This window comes from Vipera berus, assembly GCF_964194415.1.
Source record: "Vipera berus genome assembly, chromosome: 6".
NCBI classification, from domain to species: Eukaryota; Metazoa; Chordata; class Lepidosauria; order Squamata; family Viperidae; genus Vipera; species Vipera berus.
In genome coordinates, this window is record NC_138208.1 from 44626318 (window position 1) to 44646153 (window position 19836).

The window sequence follows — 19836 nt, forward strand, 5'->3', positions numbered from 1 at the left end:
ACTTTGTTAATAAAAAAGAAACAACTGAACAAAAATGTTTATATTATCAAGCCAAAGTTGAATATATATAATACAATTTCTTTGCAATTCATTATCTTGTCAGTAACATGACTCCATCAATTAAACACATATACGGTATGTTGCATTACAGACATCTATTATCTACCACTGCTAGTCCTTCCAAAAGGAACTCAATATGCGCTCGTGACCTCTCGTCTTGATTACTGCAACGCTCTCTACATGGGGCTACCCTTGAAGACCACTCGGAGGCTCCAACTGGTACAGAATGCAGCCGCGAGAGTTGTATTGGGAGTCTCCCGATACTCCCGTGTTACACCTCTGCTCCGCGAGCTGCATTGGTTACCAGTTGTCTTCCGGGTGAGGTTCAAGGTGTTGGTAATGACCTACAAAGCCCTCCATGGCATGGGTCCAGAATACCTTGGGGAGCACCTGCAGCCGGCGTCAACTTCTCTCCGCCCAGTACGCTCCCACAGAGAGGGCCTCCTCAGGGTGCCGCCGGTCAAAGAATGCCGACTGGTGGCCCCCAGGGGGAGAGCGTTCTCTGTGGGTGCACCGGATTTATGGAACCATCTTCCGGTTGAGCTCCGGATGGCGCCCGATCTCCGCTCCTTCCGGCGCGACCTTAAAACCTATCTTTTTAAACAAGCTGGCCTGGCCTGATGGGACGGGGTGGGATTTTTATTAACGACTTCAATTTTAAACTTGTATTATTTCTGGGCATTGTTTAATTATGTTTTAATAATCTAATTTTAACTTTTGTATCTAATTTTTATGTATTGCCCTGTTCACCGCCCTGAGTCTCTTGAGAGAAGGGCGGTATATAAATTAAATTAATAAATAATAAATAAATAAATATACAGTATGTCAGACTATATATGCAAAAGGTGTCTCCTCCTCTATTAAAGTGCAACACATTACTTTCCAAGTAGACAAAAAAAATAATATTCCATCTTTACTATACCCACCTGCAGTATAGAAACATGGGGGAGATATTTCACAATTTTTCACCCCTATGGCAGCCTACTATGCTGTCTTCATGATTAATTTGATAAAACAGAACTTTGTGTTCTACGTTCATCATGAACTAAGTCTGATGAAAATAACCAACTATTTTGGCAGGGATGAATTAATAGCATGCACTTTGGAGTATAGGAGCATCTCATTCACTTGAACCAATGTGATCCTATCTTTAAAATGGTATGTACAAGCCATCAATAATGTGATTGCTAATATAGGTAAGTCAAGCTTATGAGCTGTTTGTATTTAAGGAGATGCTCACGACAAATTCTAGTTTATTTGGTGAATGTCTGAAAGATGCATTACTTCATCTAAGCTAAAGACAGATGAGGAAAACTAAAGGCAATTATGAATTAAACTTGGCTGAAATCTTTAAAATGCAGCATTAGTAAGAATGTCCCAAGGGTGAAATTACAAACTATTTGCAATAAATTCAGTGTTCTTATTCTGGCAGGAACAATAGTAAATCAGATACATCTCAGCTGAAACACTGGTTATTTCAAATGGAAAAGGTGATAGGTATTCCCCAAACAAAGCAGGTTTAAATGTTTGAAAGTACATTCATGTTTTGTAAGATATGATTAGCAGCAATAATAAATCTAATTATGCTATGCATATTTATGTTAGCCAAACCCTGGAGCAGTAGTAGAAATCTTCTACCATAATGGCAAGTCCTTTAAGATTATATTTTCAAAGAAACAGTGGAACTCTTGGCAGAGGCACTGGAAATATAACTTAAGTTATGTGTAAAAAAAATTCATTATGAATGTCAGCTTCCATGCATCTCTTCAATTTAAATTTGCAGTACTAAAAAAACTAGGAAACTTTTTTTAGCATATGAATGAGTATTAGAATCTAATAAGATGTATTATTGTTTAGTTATGCTTAACGGGAGTTAAAGTGCTATAGGATTTAAAGTGTATTTATAGATAGCATATTCTAGCTCAAGCTTGTTAGATGCAATACCCTGTATTCAGCTCTGGGAAGTGGGGGGGGGGTAGAGGGGGAGGGAAGGGTGGGTTTTATGGGGAGGGGGGGAAGTTGGGGGGGAAGAGGGAGGGAAGAGTGGGTTTTATGGGGAGGTGGGGGCAATTTATATTTAAAATCTACTGTAAAACTTTTCAATAAAAAAACTAGGAAACTTTTTTTAAAAAGCATAATTGCAGAACTAACTGATTTTTTGATTTTCTTTTTAATTTTTAGTGTAAAAGTGTGACTCCAAATTTAAAAATGAAAAAAACTACTAATTACTTCTCAACCACAGGTTCTGCTAATGAAAAGGCCAGAATATTAACAGACACAACAACAGAACACACAAAAATAATGATGCCTGTTGATATTTCTGAATCTGATCCTGAGAAGAAAAGCCAAACTACAAATGACTGGCCAGACTGCTGGACCTATGATAAAAAAAAAGATTTTTGCTTCAAAAATGAATGGCTCTGTGTTTGCAAAATGAAACTTGGCTGTACGCCTTGTAGAAAAGTTGGAACTCTTGGAGTTGAAATGAAAATGGGAATAAAACTTTCCAAAGAATGGATCAACAATGAGATAACTTATTCTGGCAAAGATAGGAAGCAACAGTTAAGCTCACTTTGAAAATTTTTTTTTGATCACAGAGAATTTGCTGCACATAAAGCAGCATTAAAAATAGTTGCTGAAAGTGAAAAAATGACTCTTGAGAATTTTTTTAACATCATTATCTCACGAAAAAATAATAACTGCAAAAATTTTTCAAACTGCATATAAAGTAACAAAGGAAAATCAATCATTCCATCATTTTGAAACTGAAATTGATCTGCAAGAACTGAACGGAGTTGAAATGGGTCGTATTCTTCATTCTACAAATGCATGTTATTAACATTGTTAATCATATAAGAAATGAGGAAAACTGTGGTTAAAGAAATTGTTCAATCCAATAATAAAATTTCATTGATAATTGATGAATCAACCATAATAAGCAAAAAAACCTAGCCCCCATAATATATGTTTGATGCTGTATCGAAGGTGTTGGAATGAATTCACTGATCAATTTGTTTTTGGACTTGGTAGAACTTGAAAAAGTAATGGCAGAAGGAGTATTTGATTCCTTACTCCAATGTCTTCACTCTTATGGGATGACAGAAGATTATTTTAAAAAATATTTGGTTTCTCTGGTGTGCGACGGCGCTGCTGTGATGATAGGGTGTAAAAGTGGAGTGAAAAAATTGCTGTCAGAATGTTTTAGGTGATGCTGTCAAGGAAACTTCGGGAATAGATTCAAATCATTTATTGATAAATTTACATCATATACCATGCTTTGGCAAATAATAGTAGAGAGTTGTATTTATGTGCATAATTACTGGGGGCTGAGTTGCTGAAAATTGGAAGAATTTTAAGTACCCGATGGGTGTCATCTAGTTTGCATACAGTTTTGGCTGTGTGGAATAATTCTGAATCCCTTGTGTGTCATTTTGAAGAAGCAATGCATGATCCTACAAGAGATAAAAATGATAAATGCACTTGCAAAGAAAAATAACATCTACAGAATTTTTACTGGACCTAGGATTGATGTGTGACACTCTCCAAGAATTATCAGAATTAAGTTTGGACCTACAGGACCGCAACATGGACAAGGCAAATAAGAAAATAAAAATACTGGTACAAGTTTTTGAAGAAAGAAGACAGAACTTTGGGCCCTATTATAAATGTGCTGTTGTTGCTGTATGCGATCTTCACTTTCATAGAATTTTACTTCATGAAAAAGATTCAAGAAAGGATGCTCCCATTGACCTAAGTACATTTTATACAAAATTGAAGGAGTCAATTGAAAAAAGATTGCTTGATAGCAAAGATGCTGAGTTGGTGTATTTGGTCTCCCGTGCTTGATCAAAAACATTGGCCTGAAGATGTTAATAATCAACTGACATTTGGAGAAGTGGAAATTAGAAACTTGTCAATCAAACTGCAAATAAATGAAAGAGAAATGATTTGTGGATTTCGTGAATACATTCTCAAAAAGACATATCCAGAAAAACTGTTGCATTTGATACGGACTCTGAATACCATTCCCATTTCTTCAAGTGAATGTGAATGTGGGTTTTTGCAGATGAATCTAATTGTCACCCCAACAAGAGCTTCATTGAAGACTAAGACAATTTCAGCACTTTTGTTCATCAAACTTGTTGGACCACCTCTGAGACTTTTTGATCCTTCAAAGTACGTTGCTCTGTGGTTACTCAGAGGATGACATTCAGCCATAGATACTAACACCAAGGAAAGGAGTCGACAAGATTTGGCAGACGAGAATTGGACAAAACTTTGGAATTTACTATAAATAAATTTATAGTAAATGTAAACAAATTTACATTTATTTGCCTTAAATAAAATAAATTAAATTTATGTTAAGAACTGAATATATAATTTTTTAAATAAAAGATTAACAAGATGTCAGTTTTGGCACTGCTTACACAGAATATCAGAATGGTTTCTGCAGTTCTTATGGTAGGCTATATACAAACCTGGGAAATTGTATCGATGACAATGGGCATAGGAATAAATAATTAAATACATCTACACCCCTGATAATGGACAGAGAGTTTACCAAGGTACTATAAATATGCACGAGAGGTTTGATCTCAATGTACAGCTAACACTGTAGTTATAAATGCTAAATACTTTAATGTGTCTTATCATTAGTGTTAATGTGTAAGAGATATGTTCAATGCAGAGATAGTCAAAATCTCTTGTGCATACAAACATTCCAGAAAGCTTTGCTAGCTCTTAAAAAATGTGCACACATTTTGTTAAAGCACTATTGTACAACTGTGAAATATTTCTTGCCTCATGACAATTGGTGCTAAGTAAATTGTTAGCTTAGATTCCCAGAATATATTAAAATTTTAGCAGACTTTTATTCATGTTCATGTAGGAAAACTTTCATTCACATGAGTTCTGGTTTTGAAGAAAACTATCAGAAAATTCCATTTTTTTAACATTATTGTTTACCTTAAGCCATCCTGCATAGAAGAAAAACTGTAACAATGTGAAGATAGGAATGTAAAGATCTAAATCATGACCTGGGATGCTTTGGTCAGGATCCAAAAACTGACGCCCTATAAGGCACGTGAAGAAGAAGGTATAAACAGCCAGGGTGACAACCTAGAAGAATTAAAATTTAATCAGAGATAAAGTTAGCAATATAACAATGAATGCAGGATGTTTTCTATATAGTATAGCCAAAGATCTGCTTTCCCAAATCTGATGTACTTATGTGGTATTGTACTACAATGTCCAGAATTCCTGGTCAACAAGAACAACAAGAAATATCTAGAGAAATCTAAATTGAGGACCGATGCAAAAGACTATATTTTTAAGATATGAATTATAAAAATTGATGGTCCATTCAATATAAAATGTTTCTATTTCTGAAGGTCTTTGATTTTATTCCTTGGTTCCACAGTACTTGGCAGTAAATAAACAAGGCTTGTCAATCTGTGGTTCTTTATATGTGTTACGACCATGCACCTCAGCCACCACTGCCACTTATGATGCCATTAAGACTGTACCTGGAAATGATGGAATTGAGATTTTAATGCCCCCAAACAGGGAAAGCTAAATCAGAGTAGTGAGAGGTACATAAATGTTTTCAAGGCTTATAAAAGTATGTATTTATTTATTTATTTATTTATTTATTTATTTATTTATTTATTTATTTATTATTTAGACTTATATACCGCCCTTCTCCCGTAGGACCCAGGGCAGTTCACAAGGCGATTAAAACAATATAACAATACAAAAGTTAATAACAAATTAAAATAAATTAAATTATCCTTAATTAAAATCTAAAACCCTTAACTCTAATTAAAAAACCCAATTACAATAGGTTAAAAATTAAAAGTTCTCAGTCCTGGCCGGAAAGCTCAAAGAGCCAGGTCTTCAGGTCCCGGTGGAACGAACGAAAATCTGGAGCAGTCCTGAGCTCTACGGGTAACTGAATTTAAAGTTTTCAGCACTCAAGATTTCACCCTGTCCCAATGCATCTGAGATATATTTAATAATATATAAGTATTTACTTTATACCTGTGTGTACACGAGAGGAATTCCAACCCAGTCATAACCAAATAGTAGGCTACACCATGATCGATACCGATTCATCTCCTAAATGAAAAATAAAAACCAATAGATGTATTGTTGAGGATTATCACAATGTATTAATTGTTATAGATATGATGGTACTTCCCAGGAAGTAATATAATTAATTCTGAGGTTGTGTTCTGATGACACTTTTGTTTGATGCCTTCCAGTCAATGTTGGTTCCTGATGACTGCCTGGAATAGTTACCTGCAGTTTTCTTAGCAACTTCTTTGGAAATAGTTTGCCACTGCCTCTTTCTTAGGGTTGAGAGTCACTGGCCCAAGGTTACCTATCTGGCTTTATGCTTAAATTGGGATTAGCATTTACAGTCTACTGATTTCTAGTCTGGTGCTTCGTGCTTCACCAAACTGAGGATTCCTTGCTGTTCTCTGAGTTTAGTTGTTTGCTTACAGATGCTTCATTACCCTAACATCTGTGCAAATAAGTATGAAGTTTGGTCCATGATTATATACAGTAGTTGCCCTGCCAGTGTTGGTGGAGGAGTGGGTTTATCCTTGATAGTTCTTTATTAGGGTATTGTTACTGCTAGATTGTTTGTCTGGTGTTAACTCCTGCTTATTTGGATGTTGGCTGCAGAAAAGGATATATTCTGTCTTTTTTTGTTTCCTTTTTGGCTTTTTGATTGCTTCTTTTGAATGGTATGTAGAAACTGTTTATCTCTATGTTGATGACCAGTTCGTCTGCATGCCAGACATCCAGGATTTTTCTAGCATTTTTTGGACTTACCTGGGTCAGGGATGCTCACAATTTCCCATTTGAAACAATGGTTAAGTTTGTCCATGTGTTGTGAAATTAAGGAGTTTTCATCATGTCTTCTGACTGCTAGCTGGGGTTCAGGGATGTGCTCTGCAAATCTTCTGCCTGTTTATCCTACAAAGTGGCTATTACAGTCCTCACACTATATGTTGTAGATAACTCCTTTTTTTTCCTTGGGCTACTGGGTCTTTTGGTTTTTGAAGACATTTTAGAGGGTTTTAGTTGGCTTCTGGTCTACAATATTACATTGCTGTAATAGTCTGTTGGTTGTTTTTGAGATGTTTCTGATATAAGAAAGAACTGCCAACTGTAAGCCAAATATTTCATTTCATTTCATTTCATTTATTAAATTTGTATACCGCCCTTCTCCTGAAGGACTCAGGGCAGTGAACAGGGCATATATAAATAGAAAATACAAAAATTAAAAGAGAATTAAATAATTGCCCAGATAAAACAGTAACAATATAAAAACCCATTAAAAACCCTAACATCCCCCATCAGGCCAGGCCAGCTTGTTCAAATAAATGGGTCTTCAGACCACGCCGGAAGGAGCGAAGGTCTGGTGCCGTCCGGAGCTCAACCGGCAGTTGGTTCCATAAAGCCGGAGTGCTCACAGAGAAGGCCCTCCCCCTGGGGGCCACCAGCCGACATTCTCTGACAGGAGGCACCCTGAGGAGGCCCTCTCTGTGGGAACGCACAGGGCGGAGGGAAGTTGACGCCGGCAGCAGGTGGTCCCCGAGGTACTCCGGACCCATGCCATGTAAGGACTTAAAGACCATAACCAAAACCTTGAATCTCACCCGGAAGACAACTGGTAATTTGAAATAACAAGAAGCCATCAGCAGCCATTTTACCTAGTGTTTCCTGAAGCCTGGAGCTAGCCTTCAGATACAGTACAGTGAAAAGATTTAGGTTGGGAGGTGGGCAGTTTTGGAAGATTATTCTTGCCTTCAGTGTCATTTTCATCTATGAGCAGCCTTGCACAGGAGTACAAGAATAGAAAGTCTCAGAATGTGGAAAAGATGGAGATAAGGAAATTGGAAACAGAATTTATATGGAATAGATGAATTTTTTTTAAAAAAAATGGGATTCTATTTTTGGCTTTCAAATATTTTTCACAATTGTTCATTGTATCTGCTTACTTACATTCAACAGTGTTTGCAAGTCCACACTATCTTTGATTCTTCCATTTTGTCTTGCTTTGGCTGCCAAATTTCCAAACCAAACAAAAGGGATCCAATATTTAAGATGAGGTGATTTAATATCATCAAATATTATCTTTTCCTCAGCTGTCATAAAACCTGTGTATAAAGAAATGCAGCTGTATTTTGATCACCTGTTTCTGTTTTCTCAAAAGAGAAGCTTCAAACCAGGCAAATTTCCAATTAGTAAGAAGACAAATGATCCTAAACCTTTTATGTAATTTTATGCATGTCAATGTATTAAAATGTATATTCACTTCTTCAAAGAACCGATTTTTAATCCAATGCTAAAATCAAGGATGGCTACCAGTGGCCAATAGAAATTTGACTTTGAAGCTATTTTATTTTATCTGTCATGTGATGAACCCAATAAATGTTAATTTTACAACCTACTCATCCACACATACACTATTTTATTTACAAAGAAAAGTAACAGTAGCTTAATATCTATATTTCTGTTATGCATGTTATGGCATGCTGTGTTTTAGTAATATCTTTTTGGCCCATTATAGCTCATATAATTTGAAAGAGTTTTGATTCATAAAAACCTATATGTGTATTGTTCAATTCTTCCCATTATAATATAGCTATTACTTAAACATTTTACAGCAACACCACCTTAGCTGAATTAGGCAAAGGCAACTATCCTATATAGGTCACATTCAGTCCTCACCCCACTCACTTCACCGCCATACAATTAGTCTCTGGTGTGTGAATTGAAGCCCTTGTTGCTAGATGATATAAACTTTTACTAAATGATACAAGAACAGCCCCGCTGACCAGGTCAAGTTCTAATTTAGTCCAGCATTTCATTTTTCATAGACTAACAAGGTTCATCTGGCTGTTTCACAAGAGACTAAAATCTACCTGCTACCTATGGGTTATTCACCTGCAACTATCCACAGCATACCTGCCCCAGTAGAAATAATACCATATAGTCTACATCAGGCATGTCAAACCTGCGACGTCACGTGATGTCACATGACGTATCGGAGCTTTTTCCCCATTGCCGGCAATGGGATGGGCGCGGTTTCATCGTGATGCGTCCGGCCCGTGGGCCGGCAGTTTGACACCCCTGGTCTACATTAATAGTGCTTAATAGACCTCTCCTCCATGAATGTCATCCAAGTCAGTCACCTTCATCACATCTTGTGATATCAAATGTCACAGGTAAAATTATCTATCATATGAAGCAGTAACTTTTTCATTTATTCAGAAGCTTCTTCCAATCAGATTCATTGATGAACTTGGTTCTACTGTTTTGAGAAAGAGGAATTTTTTTCCTGTCCACTTTCTCCTTGCCAAGCAGAATTTTAGATATTTGAATCCTGTCCTCCTTATGTCACCTTCTTTCCATGTAAAGAATTCCAAAAATCTAATATTTTTGCAGTTGGAATTTATCTGCTGCCCATTCCACATTTTCCCCCAGTTCTGTTTTATCTTTTAAAAAAATGTAGTGACTGAATTGTACGCACTATTCTAGATGGAAATATAGTAAAGATTTGTATTAGACTGTTGCAACATTGGCAGTTTTATTTTTAGCCTGTTTCCATATTGATCCCTAGCATGGATTTTTTTTTTCAGAATGTTGATATATTGAAAAAAATGGTTGACCATTTATCTGGAGAAAGATTATACCTCTTTTTGGTAATTTCATAATTCAGATGTTTCAGATGTCAGAATGATATCTGAAGAATATTGTGATTTAAGAAATGAATTGTTCCTAAATAATGAAGCCAAGTGCTAGGGAAGTTTGCTCCATATAGAGCAGAGGTCTTCAAACTTGGCCCTTTTATGACTTGTGGACTTCAACTCCCAGAATTCCTCAGCCAGTGTGCCCGGCTGAGGAATTCTGGGAGTTGAAGTCCACAAGTCATAAAAGGGCCAAGTTTGAAGACCCCTGATATAGAGGCTATAGCTGTATGTACATTAACCTGGATTAACTCCTACAGAACTCATAGATACATCTACGTTAGTCAAAATCAATAGGTAAGTTAGACCTTATGCAGGAGATATACAGCAGCATTCCATTAAAAAACAGAACAAAATAATAAAATTGAAGTGCTGGTAGATTGTGATTTTTTTATCACAGCAGCTGGGCTAGTTTTTATATATTTTTTTGCTTTGTTTAAATTAGTACCACCCACCCAGCATGTTTCGTTTGCAGAAAAAATATATATGCATTGCAACTTTAAATTTCAGTACTGTGATACAGTGAGAGTTGCACAAAGTGCTGAGTCTTGTCCCGAGGTTAGTCACATGAGAAATTGTACAAAGTAAGGCAGGTTTCCCAATATAGTGCCCTATGTCTTCTATCATCCCATTAAATACAATGGTTAAAGGTGACAGATGTTACAATCAAATGTTTTAGGGAATCCTGGATTGGAGAAACTGTAGTAAAGTATAAGATCATATTAAATTATAACAATATTTATTTATTTAAAAGATTTATATGGCCACCCATCTTAAGCAGAATGGGCAGCTTACAGCAATCATAAAAGCATAATACTAATAGCAGCATCACTACTTGTTTCTTGCAATGCAGTAAAGGCATATTAAGTGTGATTACAGTGGCTCTACAAAAGCACCACCCCAAATAACTGTTTCATTGGCAAATGTTGACTTTAACTAGGTCAAAGACAGGAATGAAAATGAGTGAACAGTACCTCCTTCTACTACATGTTCTAAAGTTGGAAATCTTTTGTAGACAGCTGTGCTCACTGATCGAAAGATGAGGACAGATGTTAAATTCACATAACGCATTAGAGTTCTCCTGAGTAATCGGCCATACTCATCGCTTCCCTGAACAGTGCTGGAGATCAAGAACATAATTCTGTCTGGCCATGGCAGATTTACAAATTGGTTCCACCAGCGGTTCACCACCAAAGTAACATAAAACCCTGGAGAGTTCAAAAATCCTTATTCACATTTCTTGTTATATACCCAACAGAAGATCTTCTAATGTCACACATAAGTAAACTATATATACCGGTATACTTTTTTAGTAATTCCCTTGATATCTGCCAGTAGACTCTCTTTTTCATCCATCCATGCTCCAAACGCATTGATGAAATCCCAACTCAACCTTTGTTTTTATAGGACTCTCCAACTATGGCTACACTAGGAATTGTAGCTCCAAGAGATCTGGAAAGGTGTGAGTCATTTTTAAGATTTGAGGGAAGCTGCAGCTGATGGGTTTATCAGTCACAAAGTAAGGCTGGACCAATTGCCACATAAAATGGGGAAGGGGATTTTATTGATCATTCAGAGTTTTCTTTTCTTTTCTTTTAAAAAAAAACAAGTTACGGTAAGCCAATAAATTATTCTGGGGTAGCACCAATTAGAAGAATACAATTGGAATTTTATTTAATTTTGCAATATGGTTTTATATTTGCATACCACCTCAAATCCTTAAGAATTGGGACAGGTTGCAACAACTGTACAGTATTTTTTAGGTTTTACATTTCTGTAATGTACCCTTGCAAATGTTTCCACCCTTGCTGTGCATGAAATGGAATATAAGCTTACCCAAAACAAAAGTAACTGGAATTTGTTCTGCGTATTTGTCACAGTAAATGGACAATTTCTCAAAGTAACGTTTCTGGGTTCCTGAAAGGAAAAATCTGTGACAAAAAAGACAGGGACTTTTGATATAAAGACTAAAGAAATACAAATTAAAAACAAAGTTAAGCATCCCAGAGCACTCAGCATTAGATTGTACATTGGATCATAACAGAAGGCAGGCAGTGAGAGCAGTGGTGGGATTCAAATATATGAACAACTGGTTCTCTGTGTGGATGCTGATTCTGGAAGTCCATTCTGGACCTGGGCAACAAAAATTAGCTACCAGTTCTGCCGAAGTGGTGCAAACTGGCTGAATCCCTGAGTGAGAGATTCTGCTGTGAGAGATTTCACTTGAAGTTCAGTTGGAGGTTGTAATAATTAAAAATTACAAAGCTATATCAGACCTAGATCTGACTATAATGGATTACATTAGTAATTGTAGCAAAAGGAAATCTTGCAAAATAAACACTTCAAAATTTAGTTTTGCTTCATACTGCAATTCCACCGAGAGATGACATTCAATTAGAATTTGAAGCTGAGCTGTATTTTCTCATATCACAATTACTGGAGCTGCTCATTGTAAATTTATATCTCCATGAAATAACAATCATCATATAGCATCCTTCAGAGACAATCAACTTAAGGTTGTCATTTCTTGATTCTTTTCTTTCAATGATAAAGGCACTAATTTTGTTTGGCACTTGCCTCCTCTGTCAAAATACTATTATGAAATGTTATACTATTTTAGTGTTTTATGAAAACATCATAAAATACTAAAACACATTGTTTTAGTAAATGTAACTATGTTTTACAACACATTTGATTCTAAATGTAACCAAAAATTCCATACAGTCATTTTAGTGAATTGACTAAAATCTTTGCTTTAATTGCAAAACAATCAAACAAGATGTTTGAAAACAGCAAAAAGCAAGCATGAAAAGCAGTGCTTTTGCACAACTTCCATAAATTTCAACACAGCTTTTTAAAACAAAACCTTCTTGAATAGTTATGATTTCTACATAATTATATATACCAACAACAATTTCATTTTCCAATTTCCAGTATTTGTGTAGTCAAAATGGTACCCTAGATGTATAAGAGAGAAACGTTGGCAGATATAGGGAAACATCAAGTCTTGCGGAAGTACAAAAAAACATTAAAACAATAGGAAAAGTTTCTAAAGCAGGCATGTCCAACCTGTTGCCTGCAGGTTGCATGCAGCCCTGGACAGCTAGTAAAATGACTCTACAAAATATAACTAAAAATATGAGAAATAAAGGAAGTTTGCTATTTATATACATTCATTATATATTTTGGCAGTCAAGACAAATTGTCTCCACTTAATATAGCCCTGGTAAGGCAAAAGATTGGACATGCAGGTTCTAAAGGAAGAATCTATAAAATATTTCTATTAGGACTAAACATGCCATAAATTCCTGAGTACTTAGCTGGATGGGGAAGAGATACAAAAAACTGGGGAAGAAAGATAGAAGACATGTGTGGCTGGCTAGTATCCTCCAGAGAACCACACCGCAACACTTCACATCCCACTTGTTTAATATAGTATCACACATTCTCCTACAAGGGTCAGGCAGACAGAGCATTGTAGAAGGTGAAAAAAGTTGTACCTATACAATATACTTATCGCTGTGTAAAGAGAGGCAAAGAGAATAAATTCTCGGTAAAGCAGTTTGTAGATGCTTCCTTTCCATTTGAGAAGTAGCCTGTGGAACCCAAAGAAGGTAGCATTTGCAACTTTACTGGAGTATGTGACGGTCATCTCTCCAAAATGCTTTTGAAAAAATGGAAGACAAAAGCGCAATGTGAAACCAATGGACTTCATGGAGAATATTGATTGAAACCTAAAGCGTCATGGCTTTCACAATGAAAGGTGTCATCAGAATGTTCCTGAACTGGATATAGTAGCACTGGTGATGTTACCTAGTTAGGGTAATGAAACGTCTGCAAGAAAACAATCAAGCTCAGAGAACACCAAGGACCACTCGTTTTAACCCTGAGCTACAACTATTCTCCTTTATTAGATATCTATATAATTCATCAAACTAGAGTTTTTCAGATTATTCTTTTAGAATTACAGTAATGAAATTCATTCTCCAACCAGCTACCCTTTGGATACATTAGAGTAACTTCAAGGAAGCAGAAGTTACATGTAGAAGTCACTAAGTTGAGAAAGATTGATATAGGTAGTGAATTCCACAACTGATACCAGATCCTGCAACTGTGTAGCAATCCTGCTGACAGACAGGATATGTACTGCCTTATTTAACCACTAATCATGGCACTGCAAAAAGGTATTATCAATAAGGTCCCAATGTACAACTGTTGAATTAGAACTTGCTTTAAAATTATGTTTGTTTTGTGAGCTGCCCAACATTGTCATACGTAATACAGGTGGCCACATAAGTACTTGTCCCTGATTTGAAATATTTTCATTGATTAAGCTAACTAAAATTCAAAGTCACAAAATATATTTGTCTTTATTGATGGTATACATCAATGATTGTCAACCTATTCTTTACCACAGACCTAACTCAAGATTTAAATCGAAACATTTCTTAAAATCTTCATGGATCCCCTGTGATGACATCACCCCCCCCCAGGGGTCTGTGGACCATAGATTGAGAATCACTGGTATACATTGTTCAGCAACAAGAAACTTTCTAATAAAGATGTAAGTTGCAATTTTGCTCATAGTTTCTGGAAGGGATGATCCTTTGATGATACTTGGGGACCCAATCAATGTTAAAAAAGAATTAAAAATGACAAAAACATTAGCACTGAGCCACATATTGATTCTAGTTCTAACGCAAATCATTCCATGGGCTTAGTAAAATATATTTAAATATTTTTAAGCATAAGGAAAGTAATAATTAGAGGTATTATTGTTCCCTAAGGCCCAAATTATCAAAATAAAGCCCTAGGAACTGAGAAAAGTTTGAGAGTCATCTATCGTAGGAATATTTCCACCATATTCTTTCCCATTTTTTAATGCAAACATTTTGGAGTAATTCCATACTGCTATAAGCATGTGGAGTAAATCTAACATACAAGGAATGAAGTAATTGTGGAAGGGCCTCAACTATGTTTAAGCAAAGGGAGGCTTATGAGTGATACACCTCCACAAAGCTTTGCTATCTACCTTTGGAGGTGGTAAACTGTCTAGGTATTGATTAAATATTAAATTAATTGTCCATGTTATCAATGTGCTGTTAAGAAATCAGATATAGTTTTCAAGCACTCATAGCGATGCCAAAACAAGAAGAAACACAATAAGATTTTGGAAACACTCACCGTTTATTCTGGCTAGGCCACTCAAATACAGAGGTGATGATGTGGAGCTGTTGTGCTCCCCAAATAAAAACATTCAGGTTACTTTGTTCCTCTCTTTGCTTTCGGCAAGCAGCTTATCAGGCCTCTAATTTCTCCCTAGAGCTTTCACAGGACTGGACTGACAAGCACAGGGGTGAACGCATCTTTCCACTTCGGGAGTTGTGTTTTTGCCAAGTTTTCTTCTGCTGTCACTTACAACTAAGAACAAACATAAGCAACAGCTGCCGATTTGGCTCATTTCAAATCTATAATTATCCCTTCACTTGTTCTTCATAGGAGGACCCCTTTGGTGGGAACTCAGAATCATGGAAATAATTTGCATCAATCTTTTCCAGTTGGGACACATTCCTTCTGCCATCATTCAGTGACATGAAAAAAAGGTCAATTATTCAAAAAAGAAGAAAGAAATGGAAAAGCAAAAAAAGAAGGTAAAAGAAAAATGCCTCTAGATTCTCACTTTGTTGTTATTAAAACATAAGAGTCAGAAAGGAAAAAAGGGCTCAGGGCTTTTGAAGTTGTGGCCTAAAAACTATGTGAAGTTTAAACATTTGTGCTTACTACTGAAAGGCAATTGGACCAACTAAAGGCTATTACTATATTAACTTCCCAGTGACCTTTCTCTTGAATATAGTTTCCACAGGGTGGACATGATATAGTATGAGTAGCTATGGAACTAATGCTGAAAAAGACCTAAATTGTAAACATAAAAGGCCAAATATGCACAGTTATTAAGAATTAGATGATTCAGAATGCAATTCCAAAGAGGTTTATGTTAAATGTTAAGTCTCAGTAACTGCAGTGGTTTAACAATATATAAATATGCATATGATTGCTTTGAAAGTTTACATATCTCTGAACTTTTACCTGTAGTATCTCTGTGAACAGATGCTATTTGGGTGCTACAAAGGATAAGGAACTTGTGTCAGGAAAACCAGAAACGGTGTTATTCATTTTCTCATATCTTACAGGATAGCAAAAGTGGGGCTCTGTAAACTACGGGCTAATCTTTAGGAAGAGGATTGGGCAGTGGAATAACTGACAAAAAGACATAGCTCAGAAATCCTAATACAGAATAAGTTATGAGGAGATTACTGCAGAATTTAGTGTAACAAACGATAAAAGTGGCTCTATTATTCAACCAAGTTTTATTGGCATTACAAGGCAATGAATAGAGAGGCAGGATGACATATCTGATAAGGGGGAAAGGACACATTTTTCTAATATTGGTCAGTAAATCAGTCAACAATATCTATTAATCTAGCAGATCACTTAGATTTGCCATTTAGAAAATTAGCAAAGTGGGAAATTGTAAGGAACAGAGCAAAATATAGCTGAGTGGCCTAGAAATAAAATAGGAAAATACTGTAACTTGCCAGTTTCCACTGGTTTAATTATTTCTTCATTGTAAGCATATTTTTCAACAATCAAGTGACACCAGTGTGCACATGTTGTCAGACAGAATACACGGAAATCAAATTATGTTATTGATGCAAAGAGGTGGAAGAGAGCTCAGTTATAGCAGCAAAGGCAGGGGCTGACTGTGAAATAGATCACATAATACTCCTATGCAGGTTCTACAGCCAGTTTCTATAATAAGATCCTAAGCACATTTCCATCTTTTGCAAAAAAAGAATGCCAGGAACTGCTTTGAAGTCCTGAATCTCATTGATATGGAACCTAAGGACTATGGAATAAAATCAGACAAGTGGTTAGGGATAAATAAGAAAAGAAACTACTTAGGACCAAGTAACAGAAGAAAGCAAATTGAATGTCAGAACCAACAGTAGAAACTGCCATGAAGAAAAATCAAAGCCAGGAAAGACACATAGCTCAGAAACAAATCTAACAAAAATTTCAGAAAAGACAAGAAGCAGTATTACAATGACATTTGTAAAGATATCAAAGATAGAAAAAACATGAACAGAAAAATGAAAATTTCCCTAAAGACCTCTGCACTCAGTAGATTCCAACCTCAAATTGGTATACTAAAGGATTCTAATAAACAGATAGTACGGTAACTTGTTCAAAGAAGAGCAAAGATGAAAGGAGTATAATGAAATTCTATACAGTAGAAATTTCAAAATCCAAGATACTTTGATAATAACGGCTGCTAAACAAAGTACCTCTCTTTCTGGTCTCAAATACATGTAATTTCAGAGTCAGCAGTAGGTACAAGTTGCCTTGTGCCCAAAGTCAGTGTGACATTATGTGAGCAGATGCCTCTGTGAAAACCAGGTATGCAGTGTTTCCAATAGCACAAGCCCCAGTCGACATGGAGGACAGTGCCCAGTGATCAGAAAAACCTTGTCCACTTTAAGGAGAATGTTTGGTGATTGATCTTGCCAACAATGATGTTTGGTGAGAAAGGGAAGTCAGGTGATCCACTAATCATTTTCATTAATTTGATTTAAAACTTTTGGGACAGCACCACTCATGACAGAGGCATCATAGGACTTCATACTCAGGAGTGTGCACAGGCTGTGGTCAAAAGAATCAAGAGGTCAGCCAACTCCATTTTTTAAGCATATCATACATAAAAAACAGGTGGAGTTTCAATTGCACCATTGTGGCTGCCATAATTGAGGTTTTTTTTAACCACAGCTTGCAGATATCCTTGATCACAGCTTATGAAAATATCTTTAATGCCGAACGCCATAAGATTCTTCATCATTTACTTAGCCATAAAAAGGCTTTACAAATCTCTGTTGCGGACATGGTCCTGAAAGTGTTGAGTCAAGCCACATTTGGGAAATAATCCTGCTCAGCCTTTGGCAATTTCTGTGCTCTAAATCGGATTTTAGAGCATTTTTTCGGAGATGGGAGGACGCCTCGCACGGGCCACTTTAGTTGCTTCAAAAAAAACAACACTCGAAGCAGGAGACGTGGCTGGAAAGATAACAATAGTTTGCCGATGTCATCGTTTTGCTTCTGTATCCTAGAAAATGCTGCTCAGGACGAGTCCAAGTGAAAGACAAACTGAAGTATATTTTAGACCTCAGAGGGATTAATCTCCAGCTCCGATTCTCGTTCTTCTCTCGCTTCCCCGCGAAAAAACAGCTCCGGCAAAGCTGCTGGAGAACCTCCACTCCGACAGCAGTCGAGAGTCAAAGCCTCTAGGGCAGGGGTAGGCAACCTCGGCTCTTTTATGACTCATGGACTTCAACTCCCAGAATTCCTGAGCCAGCCAAGCTGGCTCAGGAATTCTGGGAGTTGAAGTCCATGAGTCATAAAAAAGCCGAGGTTGCCTACCCCTGCTCTAGGGGGAGCCGCACAGCTCTCCGCTCCAACCCAGAAGTCCTACCTGGCATTGGCGGACTCTTAATTCCTCCCTGAGGTTGTTGTGCTTTTAAACGCATGCGCAGCCGCGCCCCGTTGTGCCTCCGCCGCTGGCTTTCAGGATCGGGTTTCGCGGCCGGAGCGAGAAAAAGAAGTGGGAGCTGTTGCTGACTCGTCGCCTGCGGCTGGGAAGGGTGGTTGGTACTGCTGGCCCCCGCAGGTAAGTCCGGCTGCTAGCTTTTCCTGCTCCTCCTTTTGGAGTCACCCAGAAGCTGCAGCTCCAGAGGAGCCGTGACATCCAGTGTAATTGGATTGCAACTATCGTTGACCTCTGGTTAATGTGGTTGGGAGATTCTGGGAGTTGTAGTTCGACACAGTTCAGGGCACCGGGTTTGCAAGAAAGATGCACTTCAGCCTTTTCTTTTGCGTCGTCCCTGTGCAGCCGCCGTGGCCGCCTGTGATCAATGGCACCGCGTTTCTTTCCCCAATCCCTCGGCAATCGCAGTTTTTATCTCTCCTTACTCAGGTGTTTCTGACGACACTCTGACCCGAGCGCGTGTTTGAATGCCTAGGTTTAAATCTCTTTGCTTACCTTCGGCCGGCAATGATTCCTTGCAGAAACACATACACAGGCACTAGAAATTATATCCAATTTTGTAGATGGGCTGACACCAGAGATCTTTACGAAGTGTCTTTAACAGCTGTGCAGGGCGCTGCTTTTACTTCGTACGGGAGAGGAGAACATAGTGTGGTAAACGGACGATATAAACATAAGGATAATGGGATATTGGTATTTCCGGCTTGCTAGATAACTATTATACCGTGCATTCAACATTCAGAATCTCCTGCTGGGGCCTGAGCACCCAGCATCCATTGCGCTTTCTTATTTTCAGAGTCATCAAAGCAAATCTTGCTGCTTTGCTCTCATTAGTCTAGTCAAGGCTATTTCTCAGGTTCCCTGTATTCATAGTTAACTGTCTCAGGCCCAGAATCTGACATTTGAACTGATAGTTTGCAACTGATCGTTTTCCAAGATGCTGCAGCCTCTTGTTTTTCCCCAGAGGCTAAACGCAAGCCATTCTGAAAATGTTTAATTTGTTTGTCAGGAAGCCAGAACTACAATAACCTAAATTGGTTGAGGGAACCATGAAGTATATGTTACTCAAGATTTACACTGAAAATCTTTAATGAAGTGCTTGATAGAAATTTTTGTAGATTAAGCAGAATTTATTTTTTAAAAATTGTGTTTTTAATTCTTCGTTGAAATTAATAGAATGCAGATTATTTTAAAAATATTGAAGTTGTACATAGCTCTTGGAAAATTCCATCTTACAAATAATGGGAAATTAATAATGCATGCATTTGAAAACCATCGATACCCGAGCTTAATCTTTTACACATAAAAGGGGATTGGTGGGAAAGTTAAATACAATCATATTTTATATCATTCACTTTACATATGTTTCATGCACGTTGTACATGTCCATGAACCATTATTTTTAGTCTGTTCTTC

At 37.1% G+C, this 19836-nt stretch overlaps 2 protein-coding genes across 6 annotated transcripts in view; one reads left to right on the top strand and one right to left on the bottom strand.

Annotated features, from left to right (window-relative positions):
• The window catches only part of BEST3 (bestrophin 3), a 30584-nt gene extending 11596 nt beyond the window's left edge, over nucleotides 1-18988 (bottom strand). The window contains exons 1-7 of the mRNA XM_081330289.1: nucleotides 18916-18988; nucleotides 13325-13488; nucleotides 11661-11755; nucleotides 10799-11032; nucleotides 8077-8231; nucleotides 6100-6177; nucleotides 5026-5178 (exon numbers count right to left, since the gene is read on the bottom strand). Of these exons, the coding sequence (XP_081186415.1) occupies nucleotides 5026-5178; nucleotides 6100-6177; nucleotides 8077-8231; nucleotides 10799-11032; nucleotides 11661-11755; nucleotides 13325-13476 (867 nt within the window). The 5' untranslated portion in view covers nucleotides 13477-13488; nucleotides 18916-18988. The remainder of the gene's footprint in view (nucleotides 1-5025; nucleotides 5179-6099; nucleotides 6178-8076; nucleotides 8232-10798; nucleotides 11033-11660; nucleotides 11756-13324; nucleotides 13489-18915) is intronic.
• Nucleotides 15330-19836, top strand: part of RAB3IP (RAB3A interacting protein) — a 40983-nt gene continuing 36476 nt past the window's right edge. For 2 of the 5 annotated variants that reach the window (XR_014026780.1, XM_081330290.1), the window contains exon 1: nucleotides 18315-18543. The gene's annotated coding sequence lies outside the window, so the exon portion shown is untranslated. Of the gene's footprint in view, nucleotides 15476-18314; nucleotides 18544-19836 lie in introns of those variants that run through there. The other 3 variants (XM_081330293.1, XM_081330291.1, XM_081330292.1) reach the window with 3 other exon arrangements.